The sequence below is a fragment of the Choloepus didactylus genome, chromosome 11 (assembly GCF_015220235.1).
Source record: "Choloepus didactylus isolate mChoDid1 chromosome 11, mChoDid1.pri, whole genome shotgun sequence".
Taxonomy (NCBI): domain Eukaryota; kingdom Metazoa; phylum Chordata; class Mammalia; order Pilosa; family Megalonychidae; genus Choloepus; species Choloepus didactylus.
The window spans coordinates 86097722-86115552 of NC_051317.1; the positions used below are offsets into that span (position 1 = coordinate 86097722).

The window sequence follows — 17831 nt, forward strand, 5'->3', positions numbered from 1 at the left end:
GTGACCAGACTGTCCCCTGAAGAAACTGCATCTGGTAGGCCCAAGAACATAAATAAGGTTCAGCGATATTTTTATAATGCTGCAGTTTGGATATAGGCACAAATGCTGTTTCTATTTTAAGAGTGTTGTAGTTTCAAGGACTTTTGGGTCATCTGTGCATATAGAGCCTGACCGATACTGCCTGTCAGTAAAATCTGTAACCATACCTAGCTAGCCCCATAAAATGTGGGGCCCTTCTAGCTCTCTCTGGGGAAATCTCATGGAACAGAACATGTCTGCCTGTTCCATTGTGCCTGCATCTGTTGGAAATGTGGAGCAACTTCCTTCTCCTGCCCTCTCCAATCAGTCCATACCTTACCCTGCCTGAAATGGAGAGAAAATTGGTAACTCTTGTTCTCTCCTAGAACGGGGACCCACCATCTTTCCTCCCCACTCAATCACGGTGAGTCTGTATTCTCTGGGCAAGGACCACTTTGTCAGTTCAAAAAAAACCCACACTTAGCTTCATCTTCAGGATTAGTAAATTCAAACCAGTGTGGATCAAAGGTAGGTTCTAACACTTCCAAAGAGAAAACAAGTACTTCTATCTATTTTAGGCAATACCTTCTGTGGCAGAGTGTAGTTTCCCAAGATGTTACAATAATATCTTCCATGTTGGGGAAATTACAGACACCTATTAAGCAGTCGTTGCCCAGTCTTCACCTACCCCACCTCTTTTTCTGGGGAAATCACGATGATACACTAAGTGGCCATTCTCTGGGCTAACCCAACCTCCTTTTCTATTGGGTGCCATTCCACAACTGCGGGAGACGTTAAGGCTAATGGAAAGGCCCAGCTGGACTTAACCCTGAAACCAGGAACAAGCAGCCCCAGGTGCTTATCAGAACAGGAATTTGCAGTGGCAGCACCCTCTACACTCTGAGGTGGATAAAAACCACACTCAGACAGTATAGATTGAGCTCTCTTTTCTGGCCTGAAGTGGGGTGTATGGAGATGCCATCTATTGACCTTGACCCGGGGAGTTTTCAGCCACTCTGGGAAACCGGCCATAATGGGACTTCTTCCCCTGCTCTTTTGGACTCTTCGTGCTGCGTAAGTGACAAGGAAGTTTGTCCTTTCTGGACCCTATTCTATGCAGTAAAGGGATCATTTGCTGAAAGTTTCTGTTGTGCCCTGAACTTGTGCCCCCGCAATGCACTGTTGTAGTGACTCGTTCCACATCCCTTCCCGCATAGTCTTCTTATGGTCTGACTTTGATATCCCTCCCATGGAGGAATGGGGACTTCTGTCCCCTCCCGTTGAAACTGGGTGGGCTTTTGAACAGAGGAAGGGGTAATATTTGACTTCCAAGGCTAGGTTATAAAAGGCAAGTAGACGCCCAGCCCCACGGCTGCGCCGCGCCTCGCGGGACAGGTTCGGCCGGCGGGGCGGCGCCCGGCTCGGGGGAATAATGACTCCTCGGGAGGCTCGCAGAGCGAGCGGCGCCGGCGTCATGTGACTGCCCGGAGTTGGTGCCAGGAGCCAGAGGGGAGCCAGGAACGGAGCCGCGCGGAGCCCGGGCCCGAACCGGAGCGCAACGCAAGCGCCCGCCGAGCCGAGCCGAGCCGTACCGCGCCTGTCGCACGCGCGCCCATCCCCGTCCCCTGCGGCCGCCGCCGCTGCTCGGACTGGAGCGCTGACATTACTGCATTCGCGGGACTCAAGGAAGCCCGGAGCCGGGCCTTTATTTCTTGTCTGCTGCGCTCAGCACCGCGGTTCTCAAAGCCAAACACCAGAGCACCTTAGAAGGTTTAGCTAAAAGAATGCTCATGTTTGACCCAGTCCCTGTTAAGCAAGAGGCCATGGACCCTGTCTCGGTGTCATACCCATCTAATTACATGGAGCCTATGAAGCCCAACAAGTACGGAGTCATTTACTCCACACCATTGCCGGACAAGTTCTTTCAGACTTCGGAAGGCCTCTCGCACGGAATACAGATGGAGCCAGTGGACCTCACGGTGAACAAGCGGAGTTCGCCACATTCGGCCGGGAGCTCCCCGTCCTCGCTGAAATTCCCGTCATCGCACAGGCGAGCCTCCCCCGGGCTGAGCATGCCCTCGTCGAGCCCACCGATGAAGAAGTACTCGCCCCCTCCACCTGGGGTGCAGCCCTTTGGCGTGCCGCTCTCCATGCCACCAGTCATGGCTGCCGCCCTCTCCCGGCACGGAATACGAAGCCCAGGGATACTGCCGGTCATACAGCCTGTCGTGGTGCAGCCCGTCCCATTTATGTACACCAGCCACCTCCAGCAGCCGCTCATGGTCTCCTTGTCGGAGGAGATGGAGAATTCAAACAGTAGCATGCAAGTACCAGTAATTGAATCGTATGAGAAGCCTATATTACAGAAAAAAATTAAAATAGAACCTGGGATTGAACCACAGAGAACAGATTATTATCCTGAAGAAATGTCACCCCCTTTAATGAACTCAGTGTCCCCCCCGCAAGCGTTGTTGCAAGAGAATCACCCTTCAGTCATTGTACAGCCCGGGAAGAGACCTTTACCTGTGGAATCTCCAGACACCCAAAGGAAACGGAGGATACACAGATGCGATTATGATGGATGCAACAAAGTCTACACTAAAAGCTCTCACTTGAAAGCACACAGAAGAACACATACAGGAGAAAAACCCTACAAATGTACATGGGAAGGATGCACATGGAAGTTTGCTCGGTCTGATGAACTAACAAGACATTTCCGAAAACATACTGGAATCAAACCTTTCCAGTGTCCAGACTGTGACCGCAGCTTCTCCCGATCTGACCATCTTGCCCTACATAGGAAACGCCACATGCTAGTTTGAAGGCCACCGTCTCCCACCTCAGCACAACTCCCCACTCTCCTGGCTCTCTCTCGGTCCTCCCTCCCATTATCTAACTCATTTTTTACATGTACATTTTAATTTTGATTCAGCTGGTCTGAGTCTCTGAATTTGTATCATTCAAAACTTCCATATGGTCAGTAGTAGAGTTTCTCTAATCTTTCCTTCTCCTTACCACGGGTCAGACCTAAAGAATGTGAACACTTTTTTTTTTTTTCCTGGGGATGCTAAGCAAACCCTTCTTAAAAATACGTTTAATGTACTGAGAACAAGGGAACTTGTAAACTAACATAAACAATTGTCGATTTCTCCATGTATTCCTCAAAAGAAGTCAAAGTAAATGTATTAGAATTATAACAGTATCCAGCCTGCTAGTCCTTGCCAGAGACATTCATTCCTACGTGCCCTGTGATCGCATTTTGTGCTCGACAGTGAAAACAGTGGTGGACCCTTTCCAACATGCGGTTAGTTAGAAGTGCAGCAAGACATCAAGCTAGTTCAGTCCAGTCTTCATTGCCCTTCGCAGATCTTGCTTGTCAGCCTGGATTTATCACTTCATCTAGATTAAGTCCTGTAATCTCCTTCGTGCTCGTAGCTCATGGAGGTGTTTGCCACCATTTGGAGACAAGTCAGAGCTGCTGATTTAGGTGGATGATGTGCCTGTTCAGCATGGAGTGGGAGCAAAGGGGCATTGCACAGGGGAGATGCAGAGGGGGCAAAAGGAAGCCAGCAGTTCCTCCTGGGTTAGAGTTTGTCAGTGAGGTTTCAGCATTTGGCTAGATATGCAGTGCATTCCCAGAGCCTCAGTCTTTATGGATACTAAGCTGCCAGATACCAGCGGGGTTATCCATGCAACCATCTCCATTCCTGCAATGTCCAAATACGGATAATCAAGCATTGATTGTAGGGACTACACAAGTATTTACCCATTAATGGTAAATATATTTTGGGTAAGAGTATGGGTAGTCTTTATTTTACCCACCCTGCTTATGCTTTTGTGCAAACAGGGAAATGTTGAGTGGTAATTGTATTCCCCTATCAAAATGATCATATAGCTTTTATACAGATTCTCTTCTGTGAGAACTGTAAGGTGACAAATTGACTCTCAATTGTGATTATGATGCATATCAAATAATCATCTGCTAATAGATTCATTCAATTTAAGATCAAGAGACACTCTTTGTAGATACAACTAGTTATGAAGCACACAAACCTTTATTCTTGGGACAAATTTCTGAAGAAGATAGAAAACTACAGTTCAGGGATTCATATATATTGCTTAAAATTCCCAAAAGTTTACTTTTGGAGCTGGCAATCTCCTATCACTAACAAGTATCCTGTCAGAAGAACAAACTGAAAATGACTCGTGTTTATGCTGAAGATAAATAGTACCATTATTCTGGGGAAGTTTTTCAAAAGCTGGCTTTTGAGTATCATATTCTAAACGCCCATAAAAATAATCCATGCATAGAGATGCCATTTGTCCTAAATTGGAAGAAAGTGGACAACAGTGGTCAAATGTGGGTGCATATAACCAAATGTGCCTTCATCCCTTGATAAAGGATGGAGTTGGAGAAGAGAGAAGAATGGAATCCTGAAGATGCATCCCAGCCACAACTCAGGATCCAACACAACCTTGGCTGGGAGGAAGGTTGTTTAATCCTTTTTTAAAAAAAAAAAAAAAAACAGTGATTCTGGAGGCCTGTGACTTGTGTGGGGAGCTTACTTTGATGGCGCTATGCTAATAAAAGTTAGGTGTAGGGACTGTGTGTCCAGGAGATCCAGCCACGTGAACCAACAGAAAGGAAATGTAGTTGAGAAATGAAAAGTAATTTGTTATCCTGGCACTTGGGTTTGATTTTCTTTTTTTAAGCACTGCAAAATTTGTTTAGAATATTAATTGGGCTATTTTTTTTCAACTATGATATGAATTGAGGGATAAAAATGGCTCTTGGAAAACTAGGTCTGTGTAATCAACGCTTAGTCACATTCATGCCAAAGTGTTCATTCCTTAAAATGGTTCTACAACACTGAAGAATCAAGTTGGAATGCAAGGAACTTTTTTGTTTTGATGGAGATAACCAGTGTATGTGTTCAACCCATATAGAAGAAAAAAGGGGGTTGAGGGAGGGTGGGCAAGAAAAGATAAAATTCATTTTTGAATGAGCTTTGAGTGTTGAGTCCAATTAATAGAAAGTTTCATGGGTTGTCTTGAAATTTGATGTGTTTGTTATGGCATATTTAAATTTTGCAAAAACTCTTACTTAATGTAGCTTGTTTAGATTATGTTAACAGTTCATTAACAAAGAGCCATTTTAATTGAAAGAACAACAACCCAGAGAGGCCAGTCTATTCCCATGCTGTCTATATACTTTAGTTACCAATTGGCCCTTACCAAATTTCCTTATATATATTTGCATTTTACTATGATAGTTGGGGAATTTAGTCTCTTAGTCATTTTTAGCTATTATTGTGGAAGACCTTAAATACAAGATAATCTTAAAATGCCCTTGAACATATGGATTTAATGATGTACCATGTTACTATCCATGGTGATTTTAATTGCAATATTTTAAATATTGAGAATGATTTGTAAACATGATGTTAGTGTCATGTAAATTGTTTGTTATAGAATTTCTTGGATTATTACCCAAGTGTCCTCTAAGGGATGAAGTCAGAAAACTTAAAATCTGAATCCATCATACTATAAAGTTTCAAAATGTGAATATACATCCTAAGTGGGCATTACCATTCTAAATTGTTTGGTCTGAAGAATGTGTTAGCAGCATAGCTATGTTCAGTTAAGGAGATGCTAAATTTGCAGAAGTTTCAAGAGCCTTAGAACAGATTTGCAGGGGAACTACATTATGTACATTTATATTTTATTAAACACCCATCTGCACTATCAGTATTGCACTAATGTGGAATTTGAATGACCATATTGCTGATACTGTGTACCTGCACATCATTCCTGATAGATTGTTTTAAAGACAATCTCAAAGAGCTAAGATGAATAATTGGATTTGTTTGAAAATATACAGTAGTCTTGAAAGAATTCCTGTCATACATGAAGTCGCTCAGAGTTGTCTTTATTCTCTTGGTCAAGGTTAACAATTGCTAAATGATTGCAAATTCACTTAAATAATACATTTACAAAGCCATTTTACACGCATTAAATGAGGGCTACAACAATATTATGTTTTAAAAATACTAGCACTTTTTTTTTTTTGCTGTTATGTACTTAGTGTTAGAGGGTCAAAATAATCTTTCTGCTTAGCATCTCTTAAACCATACCTGCAATATAGCAGGAATATTACATTTACAGTACTTTAATACCTGTATAAACTATGCAGAAATTTTTAATAAAGTGTAATATATTTTATAAGCTAATAAGACTGAATGGGTAAAGGTTTTTAGCATGCAGTAGTATACTTCAAATACTGAAACATTTTGGTAATCTTTCTTACTAAAGATGTGAATGTTTAATGTACCTTCTCTGTTTCTACTCTGTAGTCCAATGGGAATTCAGTAATGACATTTTGTCATGTCAAACTGTGAACATAAATTTGTACTGTACAGTCCTCATATACTATATACAGTATGCAATATATGTTTTATATACTTGTTAATAAAACCACCAGAATATTAAGTATCAAAAAAAAAAAAAAAAAAAAAAAAAAAAAAAAAAAAAAAGGCAAGTAGCTGCTGTTTTCTTCCCCGGAATGCTGACTCGGGAGATCTTCGGTCACCATGTCTGAGGTTGCCATGCTGTGAGGAAGTTCAAACAAGCCGAGGTGGAAAGACCACACAGAGAGTACCTGAAACTACACAAAAAGAGCCGCCCAGCCAGCCCCAGCTGCCTCAGCCTCCCACTGTCCCAGTTCCAGCCACAGTCTGACTACAACCACATCTGAGATCCCTAAGCCAGAATCACTCAACTGAGCCCTTCCCAAATTACTGACCTTCCAAAAGGGTAAAAGATAATAAAATAATTGCTGAAATTTTAAGCCACTAACTTTTGGTGTCATTTGCCAGGAAATAATAGGTAAACTATTAGATTAACAGATAAACTAATAGATAAATAATATTATTTATATAAAGATCATCAAAAGCTACACTGTAACAGGATGTTCTGCACAGAATGGAAAAATATATGCTGAATGTGTATCTATATATCTACATCTACAGTCATCCAAAAATAAAGAACATTTATTGATGTCAGGCAGTGCTGGCCCTAAACTAGTGTACTCAACTGCTTTTCCTTTTCAACACCTGAAGAAAAGGAACATTTCAATCCATAACGGCTCATCATGGCAATGATTCACAATAGGGAGGTTATACAAGTTACCTCATGTCTCACCTTTCTGACTAATAGAATCTGATTTTTTTGGAGGTGGCAATGTGCCCAGCTAGAAAATTACATTTCCAAGATTCTCTTGCAACCAGGGATGGACATGAGACCTGGTTTTGGCCATTAAGACATAAATGAAAGTTGCTGTGTGGTGGTTTTGGGGAAAGTCTTTTAGAAGAGGACAGGCCTAGCTTTCATCTTATTTGATACCATAGAAGACATATGAAGACATATTTCCTCCCTTTTTGGCATATTTGCAGCCTCTCTCTGCACCCCTCCCCTGAGTCCTTGGCTATAAAGTACTTTAGAACTATAAACAATAACCACACTTTTTTAACTTTTTATTTTGAAATACTCTCAAATTTGCAGGACACTTACAAAAATAATACAAACCCCATACAGAGAACTCCAACATATCCCTACCCTCCCCCAGATACCCAGATCCACAAATTTTAACATTCTGCCACACTGGCCATAAAATTCTATCTATCTGTCTATCTATCTGTCTGCCTATTTATCAATTTATTTTCTGAACACTTGAATGTAGGTTGTATACATCATGCTCCTTGAACACATAATGCTGCCATGTACATGTCCTAAGAACAAAGATACTCATCCATTGTTCTAGTTTGCTAATGCTGCCGGAATGCAAAACGCCAGAGACAGATTGGCTTTTATAAAAGGGGGTTTATTTGGTTACACAGTCACAGTCTTTTTTTTTTTTTTTTTTTTTTAATCATCATTTTATTGAGATATATTCACATACCACGCAGTCATACAAAACAAATTGTACTTTCGATTGTTTACAGTACCATTACATAGTTGTACATTCATCACCTAAATCAATCCCTGACACCTTCATTAGCCCACACACAAAAATAACAAGAATAATAATTAGAGTGAAAAAGAGCAATTGAAGTAAAAAAGAACACTGGGTACCTTTCTCTGTTTGTTTCCTTCCCCTACTTTTCTACACATCCATCCATAAACTAGACAAAGTGGAGTTTGGTCCTTATGGCATTCCCAATCCCATACACAGTCACAGTCTTAAGGCCATAAAATGTCCAAGGTAACACCTCAGCAATCGGGTACACAAACTATGTTCCTGGAGGATGGCCAATGGTGTCCGGAAAACCTCTGTTAGCTGGGAAGGCACGTGGCTGGCGTCTGCTCCAAAGTTCTGGGTTCAAAATGGCTTTCTCCCAGGACATTCCTCTCTAAGCTGCAGTTCCTCAAAAACGTCACTCTCAGTTGATCTTGGGGCATTTGTCCTCTCTTAGCTTCTCCAGAGCAAAAGTATGCTTTCAACAGCCATCTTCAAACTCTCTCATCTGCAGCTACTCTTTCAGCTTCTGTGCATTCTTCAAAGTGTCCCTCTTGGCTGTAGCTCCTCTTCAAAATGTCATTCTCAGCTGCACTGAGTTCCTTCTGTTTGTCAGCTCATTTATGTGGCTCCAGTGATTTAATTTAGACCCACCCTGAATGGGCAGGGCAACACCTCCATGGAAACCATCCAACCAGAGTCACCACCCACAATTGGGTGGGGCACATCACGGAAACACTCAAAGAATTACAATCCAGTCAACACTGACACGTCTGCCCACACAAGATTACATCAAAGAAAATGGCGTTTTACGGGACATAATACATTCAAATCAGCACATCCATGCAACACCCTAAGTGCAGTTACCAAGTTCAAGAAATTTAACATTCACAGAAAGCTTACAGTCTATGTGCCAATCTTTTCATATGTCCCAGTAATGTCCCCTTGAACCTTTCCTCCTCCCCTGCTAGATCACATCCAAGATGATATATTACATTTAATTTTCATTGTTTCCCTGGTTGCTTTTCCTTTTTTATTAATTGTGGGAACAAATACACAAGATAGACTTCCCTATCTCAACCACTACCAAGCATACCATTCAATGGAATTAATCACAATATTGCAGTGCCCTCACCACCTTCCAGTACTAAAAATTTCCCATCTCCCCAAAGAGACCCTACAGTCATCATATACTACCTCCCCATTACCCCTGCTCCCCTTCCCCTGCCCCTGGAAACCTGTACTCTAATATCTGACCATATGCCCTTGCATATTCTCCAATATATTTTTTTGTAGTTACCATGGAGCTAAAACTTAACACCCTAAATGTATAACAATCTTATTTGTTTTGATACCAATTTAACTTCAATAGTATACACAAACTATGTTCCTGTACCCCTCTGTCACCACCGTCAAGTAATTGTCACAAACTACATGTTTACACATGAGTCCAAAACCACTGATTTGTCATTACATTTTACGCATCTACCTTTTAGATTCTCTAGGAAGCAAAAAGTGGTGTTACAAACCAATGATACAATAGTACTGGCATTTATATTTACCCATGTTGCTACCCTCACTGAAGATCTTTATTTCTTCATGCCACTTTGATCTATTGTCTATTTTCCTTTTCTTGAAACCTACAAAACTCTCTTTAGCTTCTCTTTTGGGGCCAGTCTTGTGGTGACGAACTCCCTCAGCTTTTGTTTATCTGGGAATGTCTTAATCTCTCCCTAATTTTTGAAAGACAGTTTTGCTCAATATAGAATTCTTGGTTGGTAGGGTTTTTTTTTTTTTTTTTTCCCAGCACTTTAAATATATCATTGAACTTACTTTATGCCTCCATGGTTTTGATGATAAATCAGCAGCTAACCTTACTGAGGCTTCCTTGTATGTGACATGCTGCATCTCTCTTGTGGCTTTCAGAATTCTTTGTCTTTGGCACATGACTGTTTGATTATAACATGCCCCAGTGTAGATCTATTTGGGTTTATCCTGCTTGGAGTTCCTTGAACATCTTGGATGTCTATATTCATATCCTTCATTAAATTTGGTATGTTTTCAACTATTATTTCTTTAAACTGTCTCTCTGCTCCTTTCTCTCTTTTTTCTCCTTCCAGGACTCCCACAATGTGTATATTGGTACACCTGAAGGTGTCCCATAGGTTCCTCAGACTTGGTTCACTTTTCCTCATTTTTCCTTCTTTCTACTTCTCAGAATGAATGATTTCAATTTCTTACCCTCAATTTCTGATTCTTTCTTCCTCCAGCTCCAATCCGCTATTGAATCCCTCTAGGGAATTGTTAATTTCTGTTACTGTGGTCTGAACTTCTGTTTGGTTCCTTTTCTATCTTTCTATTGATATTCTCTTTGTATTCATCTATCACTTTCCTGATTTCCTTTATCTCTTTGTCCATGTTTTTTTGTAGCTCTTTGAGCACATTTTGGACCATTTTTTTTAAAAAGTCTTTGTCTGGTATGTCCAGGTCTGGTCCTCCTCATGGATGGTTTCTAAAGCTTTAACCTTATCCTTTGCATGGGCCATAGCTTCCTGCTTCTTTGTATGTTTTTTTAATCTTTTGTAGAAACCTGGACATTTTGATCTTTTCATGTGTTATGGCTAGAATTCAGACTCTGAGGTATCTGTTCCTTAAGCTTCTATCCAGCTAGTATTATGTCAGAGATTTGTTTGAATGCCAGGAACTAACAAAAGGAGATGAAAGGGGGGGGGGAGGAGGGGGGGAGGAGGAGGAGAGGCAGGAAGAGAAAACACCTTTCTCAGTCTTTGCAGATTGACCTATGCAAGTGCCCTCCTTCTGGATTTATCCATACAATGGGTTTGGAAAATAGCTCCAGGGCAAAGTGTAGGGGTCTCCTTGAGCCTTTCTGCACATGCCTCTTTTCTTGGGCATACACATGTGGTCATGGGAATTTCCCCCTTTTATAAAGTTCCAAATGTTGCCTCTGTCCTACAGCCAGCAATCCCTTGCCCCAGCAGTACAACTTGACTGCTCTTCCACAGCATTCTGTAGGAGAGCTCAGTGAGCTGCCTCTTAAACACAGGGCAAATTCTATGACAAGTCTCTTAGGCTACCACCAGACAGATTGGGCTAGACATGCATGCGCCCAGTATGTAAACAAGGGGTACGCTGCGCCCTCTGGAACTGAGACCAGGGATTCACCCCAGGAGAATGGAATGGGTCTGCACCAAGCTGGTGAGGGACAGGAAAGAGACCAGACAAGGTGCCATGAGATCTTACTGCTTTTAAGTACCCATGTTCTTGATTCAGTGTTTGCCTTGTTACTGCAGTCTTTTAACTGCTTTCTGGAGCTTTGAGAAAGATGTTTCTGCCAATTCTTGCTGGTTGTTCAGTTTCTGTGGAGGCCAGATCACTGAAGTGTCTCACTCCATCAACTTGATGGTAGCAATCAACAACCACAGTCATTTAATCCCATCTGTTCCCATAAGAAGGAAACACTGTTAAATAGTGGTGTCAGGGAGTCTCAGGCTCCATGTAAGAGATTTGCTCCAGAGTCTCTCATAGTCAGAATGATTGTGTCAAAAACCTTCAGTGATTTCCAAAGAAAATTCTTTCCTTTTTTAGCAAAACTAACCACTTACATTAGAAACCTAGATACTGTAAAACAGTAAAAAATTTTTCACTTGTCATCATGTATTGCCTTAGTTTTACTAAACTTTCCTGTAGGCCTATGTTTTAGTTTCCTAGGCTGCTCAAAGCATATACCATGAATGGGTCAGGTTAAACAATGGGAATTTGTTCATGCACAGTTTTGAGGCTGGGAAAATGTCCAAATCAAGGCTTCATCAAGGTAATGCTTTCTTCCTGAAAGCAGCTGCTGGAGATCCTTGGCTCCTCTGTCACATGGCAAGGCACATGGCAGCATCTGCTGGTCTCTCCCTTCTCTTCTGGGTTTCATTGACTTCAGCTTCTTGCTTCTGTGACTTTTTCTCTCTGTCTGAATTTTCATCTCTTATAAGGGACTTTAGTAGATTAAGACCCATCCTGATTGAGGTTGGTCACAGCTTAACTAAAGTAGCCTCATCCAAAAATCTTACTTACAATGGGTTTATACCTCCAGGTATATTAAATTTAATCAGATGTTTTTCTGGGGTACATACAGCTTCATGACATCACAGCCTGTCTTTTTCTAACTATATTGTTAACTTCTCAAATGCAGGGACCGCATCTTTTTAATGTCTCTCATGACACATGCAGTTACGTACTAAGCACAGACTGTCTATTCTGTCATTTTAACTTACGGTTAAAAATAATACAGTTATAGAGCTTTGTGTATATAAAATCTTTTTTAAATAAATTGTAAAATTTCCAACATAAACAAAAATATAGAATATAATACATTCCTATAAACCCATTACCCAACTTTAACAACTGATTAACAGCTTCCCCTTTTTAAATAAACTTTTTATTTTGAGATTTCAAACTTAAAGGACAGTTGCAAAAATAATATAAAATCCATACAGACAACTCCATTCCTCCCTCCCCCCTGGAGATACCCAGATCACCTAACTTTTAACATTTTACCACATTTTCCATTTCTTTCTTTGTCTATCTATCTATCTATCTATCTATCTATCTATCTATCTATCTAATCTATCATCTATCTATCATGTATCACTTGGCTATCTATCTATCTATCTATGTATTTTCAAGCACTTGACAGTACATTGTATACCTCATTCTCCTCACTTAATGTTTTCATGCACAATTCCTAAGAACAAGATATTCATTTAGTTAACTACCTTAAGTAGTTTATCAAGTTCAAGAAATTTAACATTGATATAAAGCTTACAGTCTATATTCTAATTTTTTAAGGTATCACTTTGATCATACCTCTCCCCTGCTCCAAGACCTTTGAATGTTCCCGTTTGCCTGGAGAATCAAGTTCAAATGCTGCAGCAGCACCATGTGCTCCGTGGCCAGATCCCTCCTCCCTTTCTGGCCTCATTTCTCTGTATCACATTCCGGAAGCCTTTGGTCTATTGGCCATGCCCGAAACTTTCCTAATGCTTTCCTTTCCCTGGGCTTTGATTCTTTCATTCTTTCATTCGTTCTTTCTTCTGCCTTCCTTCCTTCTTTTCTTTTCTTTTTTCCACTTAGAATGCCTTTACCACTAACCTACCACCCATTTTGAAATTCTTTCTATTTTAAATGCACAATTCAAATTCAGTTTCCTTCAGAGCCTTCCCTGCTTGCTGATAAATGAATTAGGACAGGACTTTCACTCATAGGCATCCTTCTATTACTGTAATGTCTAGCACAGTGCCCCGAACATAGCAAAAGTACAACAAATATGTAAAATGCTTTGGTTAAATGAGCATTTAGATTTAAAAACAGCTATCCATGCAAACGCATGCAGCTAGATTCTAAAATGAAAGATACACACATATACACGTAATCCCATAACTTTATTACAATACAAAGAGAACACAATCCCAAACTTTGACAGTATCCATGGAATTTTCCAGTCTTTAAATTAACAGAAATAAGGGATTATCGAGGCAATGTAATCTCATAATTTTATAATTTATGTTGACAATGTAGTCTGCTGAATGAAGAATTTTACTTTATAAGAATTAATATAGTAAAATGGCAATGTCCCATTGATATTTAAATGTTTGTACTTGTTTATTTACAGTATAGATATAGATCCTCAGAAGTCATAGAGCTTTATATCAGAAACCAGATTGTGTAACTGAGCTTTCTGTTTGTTAGACAAACAAAACCAAAGGCAAAAATGTCCTGAAAAGTGGGATGAAACCCCAACAGAAACTCTATGTGACTACACAAAGGCTCTTTTAATAAAACATTGCCCATACAAATTCTATATTCAGTGACATTCATCTTGATCTCCTGATGTTTATATGGAGGATACTTCTACCAATTGTGATCTCTTTTCATATCAATTATAGCTTTCCATTTCAATTCATATAATTTAGAATGTGGTTCCCACCCTTTTATCACATGTTGCTACTGGATCACAGGAAAGTCAAGCATTTTAAAGACCACAGGGGAGGTTAGAAGTTGTTTTATGCAGGTTGGAAAGCATCTAAGAAAATACAGCAAACTCTCCTGTTCTTTTTTTGTTTTTGCTTTCTTTTGGTCTTGCCATACACAAGATCTTTTGGGACTCCTATGTATGTATAACAGCACCTACCTTGTCCTCTCATTTTAGCACAGGATACCAAGAGCCAAAAAAGTAAACACTTAAGGAACCCTAAGACCCACCCATTGAAATAAATGGGAGTTGCTATTTCTTTTAGTTGTGCTTTCCTGTTCTTTACTCTTTATTACAAAAAAATGTGAAATTCCCCATATATCAATCATCATGGTCTCATATAGTAAGTGAAATCACTGAAGGTCACTTAAAGGCAATTAACCTTATGAATCTGTGAAGTGTGCAGACAGAAGGCCATAGTGTAACAATGGATTAGGAAGACACATAACTATAGAAGTTTACAGTTAGCTTTGTTGCACAGTAAGTATCACTGTGTATTACATAGTAACTGGGGCCCGTAAGTGCTAACTGTTTAAAGTCATACAAGCATTAAACAGTCATTTAAAATCAGGTATAAATATAACAAGAAAAAATAATATAGAAAACTTCAGAAATGTCCAAATACTGCTATTTCTTGGACAAAACTATTCAGTAGTTTTGGTACTCCAACAAGAAAATGTGACAACAAGAACATTTTGGAAAATAACAATTTTAAAGAAACAAAACCTAATAAAAATGAATTTCTTTCCTTCAGTCCTTCATTTTACAGATTTGAAAAAAGAAATTCAGGCTGTTAACTCACAATTCAGGAAATACTTTTCCATGCAGTCTGTCTCTAACAATAACTATTATATAGTGTTAGTCTCTCTCTTCCCCTCTTTCTCCTTCTTTTTCTTTTCTTTCTATATTAAAAAGGTAAAATGGCCCTCATGTGACCAAATCTTCTCTGAATAGCCTCTGTTTTACCATTTGTATCCAGCTGCTTCACAAGCTACGCTAACCCTTCTCTGGAAATCATGTATAATGAGTAGCCTAAAACTATTTATGATTTGAGGGTACCTGCAGTGCACTACTGATATTAACATTTAAGTATTTAACCAATATATTTTTAACCAAGATAAGAATCATTAAACCATGAGAAAGTGAAATTGTAATACAAGCGAGTTTTCCCACTGAACTACAGAGTACTTTTTCCATGGATAAATAGACCTCTTTCCAGAGATATACAATGTTAATTGCAAAACAGTAACAGTACAGTGCTCATATCCCTTCAGAACAAATCACATTATTTAATATCTTAACCTTAGTGTCAAGTACATCAATGTACTAACTGAAATGCTTGTTACTTTTAAAACATTTCATACAACAGAAGTGTTGTGAGAAGTCACCAGCAAAGCTGTTGGCAGCTGCTCAAGAGATTCATTAAGTTATCATCAGTGATTTTAAGAGACAACTTATTAAAAAAAAATTCACTTCATGTTCACTTGTGTTAGCTCTTTAGAACAGGAATTTAACTCTAGAACAGATATAGTGTCTTCTGAATATAGTCAACAAGCAACAAAGCCAGAGCCAGCAGCTAGAGGTTTTCAGACCTGGCAGAAGGAATCTATTATACTGCATGGATCTCTTCTCCATGTTCAAAATATCTAGAGACATTTTTCATCTATACTGGACTTTGAAGAGTGCTGTACTGTTTCATATCCTCCTTTCAGTGCAGCAAAATGTATTAAACAAAACCTTTAGTTCATATTTAAAAGTAACTGAAAATCTTCTACCTGCTCTAGGCTCTAATTACCAGAAGATTGCTATCTGGGAGCTTCAAGCTTCCAAATATCAGAAACCCCTATAACTCATCATAAAAATACAAGCTCTTGGTTTTGAAAAATATACAAAATGCACTGCACATGTAAAGATTCTTGATTGTCAAGGAAGACAAGATATCAGTCTTAATCATAGATGTGCTTGCATGTTGTGCTTGCATTTCAGTGTTCTTTGCTTTTGCAGACTCCATTTTTCATCGTTTTGGGCAGCCTCTGACCTTTGGTATAAGCACGGTACCAAAAATGGAGGAACAGCAGCAGAAAAATGCACCCATAACTCATAATGATGTACAGAAATATTGGAAACTGGTACTTGCAATCCTCCATGAAAAAGAACTGGCTTATGTGGATAGTGACAATGATAAACTGCACCTAAAAGATGACAGAGAGAGAAAAAAAATGGTTAGGACATGAAGAGTCATAATAGAAGAATTATTTAATGTGTTCATTGCCCACTTACATTTAAGCACACCCCAACAGTATCTAGGCTACTGCAGGACAGGGAATATTATCTTTAAATCTAGCCTCGCTCAGAGAGATAATGAGTGGTATAGTGTGAAAATCCACATGGGAGTTTGCAACCACTACTCAGTACTCAATCATGCCAAAACTGTCCAACTCCAGGGGCCCTACTTAAATTTTCTCTGGAACTGTGCCACAGCAGCCCTTTCCATACTCAGAGAACCAAGAGAGCATGTTTTCTTTAGAAGTCTCTAACTTGAGTCCTTGATTCTGATGAAATACACATAGGACCACTAAATTATGTCTCATATTTCCAGGAAGGTTTTGATTTCAAATATTCTGTCCTGTTGTTAGATCAGGTATCTCAATTTTTGGAAAAGGCAAACTAATTAGAGGTCCTCTAATTTTGGAGGAGCCAAAGCATCTCCAAGTCATCAAATCTCTCACTTGTCATTCACTAGCATAGGTAAAAATATGCCCCATCTGCAGCTGCACCAGAGAATCTTCAAGGAGCAAGAGAGTAATTATACTCAAGGGCTCTGTGAACCACAGCCTTCTAGACAGTACCAAGATGGACACTTTCTAGGCTAATTTTCAGATTTTTTGGACATCCTTTTCCCTCTGAGTAAAATGCAAAATGTGTTCTGAGAAAATCTTGGAAAAGTAAAGTTAGCAATAAGTAGCAATTACTCATCATCCATCCGGTGGAAAAAAAATGGTTAATATTTTCACATGGTTCTTTTTTTATTGTTTTATCATTATCATGTTCAAATTTCCTTGCATTATATCTTAATGATTTTTAAATTTTAATTTTGTAGTTTTCTGTTTATTTTTTAAACAGTTTTATTCACACACTATATAATCCATCCTAAGTGTACAATCTATGGCTCCTGGTATAAACACATAGTTATGCATTCACCACCACAATCTTTAGAAGAACATTCTCATTTCTTCCAAAAAATAAAAAATAAAATAATAAATGCCATACTCCTACCTCATATCTCCCTATTATTGACATTTAGCTTTGGTATAGTGCCTTTGTTACGATTAATCAAAGAATATTAACAATGTTACTGTTAACAATAAAACTTAGTTTGCACTAACTGTAGTTTTCCCCATATACCACCCCATTAACACTTTGTAATAGTGACATACATTTGTTCTAGTTCTTGTAAAAACTTTCTTGTATTTGTACAATTAACCACTGTCACCATCTACTCTAGGTTTCTCTAAGTTATACAGTTTCAGTTTTTATCTTCTAGCTTTCCTTCTGGTGACATACGTGACTCTAGACTTCATCTTTCAACTATATTCACACTTGGCTTTTTTCATTAGACTTACAATATTGTGCTACCATTACACAGTATTGTGCCATCCATTTCCGAACATTTACAATCAACCTTGTTAAACACTCTGTACTTATTAAGCATCAATTGTCCAATCTCTGCCCTCTTTCTTTTTTTTTTTTTTTTTTTTT

At 39.2% G+C, this 17831-nt stretch overlaps 2 protein-coding genes across 3 annotated transcripts in view; one reads left to right on the forward strand and one right to left on the reverse strand.

Moving 5' to 3' along the window:
• Window positions 1-1574: 1574 nt before the first annotated feature.
• LOC119506116 (Krueppel-like factor 3) lies at window positions 1575-4948 on the forward strand. Its single transcript, XM_037799018.1, has one exon. The coding sequence runs from the start codon at window positions 1803-1805 to the stop codon at window positions 2838-2840; it is 1038 nt and encodes a 345-aa protein (XP_037654946.1). The 5' UTR covers window positions 1575-1802; the 3' UTR covers window positions 2841-4948.
• An 8515-nt stretch (window positions 4949-13463) lies between these two features.
• The window catches only part of ELOVL7 (ELOVL fatty acid elongase 7), an 87086-nt gene continuing 82718 nt past the window's right edge, over window positions 13464-17831 (reverse strand). For both annotated transcript variants that reach the window (XM_037798728.1, XM_037798727.1), the window contains one exon: window positions 13464-16264. In XM_037798728.1, the coding sequence (XP_037654656.1) occupies window positions 16055-16264 (210 nt within the window). In that variant the 3' untranslated portion in view covers window positions 13464-16054. The remainder of the gene's footprint in view (window positions 16265-17831) is intronic.

What these genes read in the sequence shown, in the direction of transcription:
- LOC119506116 (XM_037799018.1), top strand. Translation starts at nt 1,803, where the DNA reads ATGCTCATGTTTGACCCAGTCCCTGTTAAGCAAGAGGCCATGGACCCT.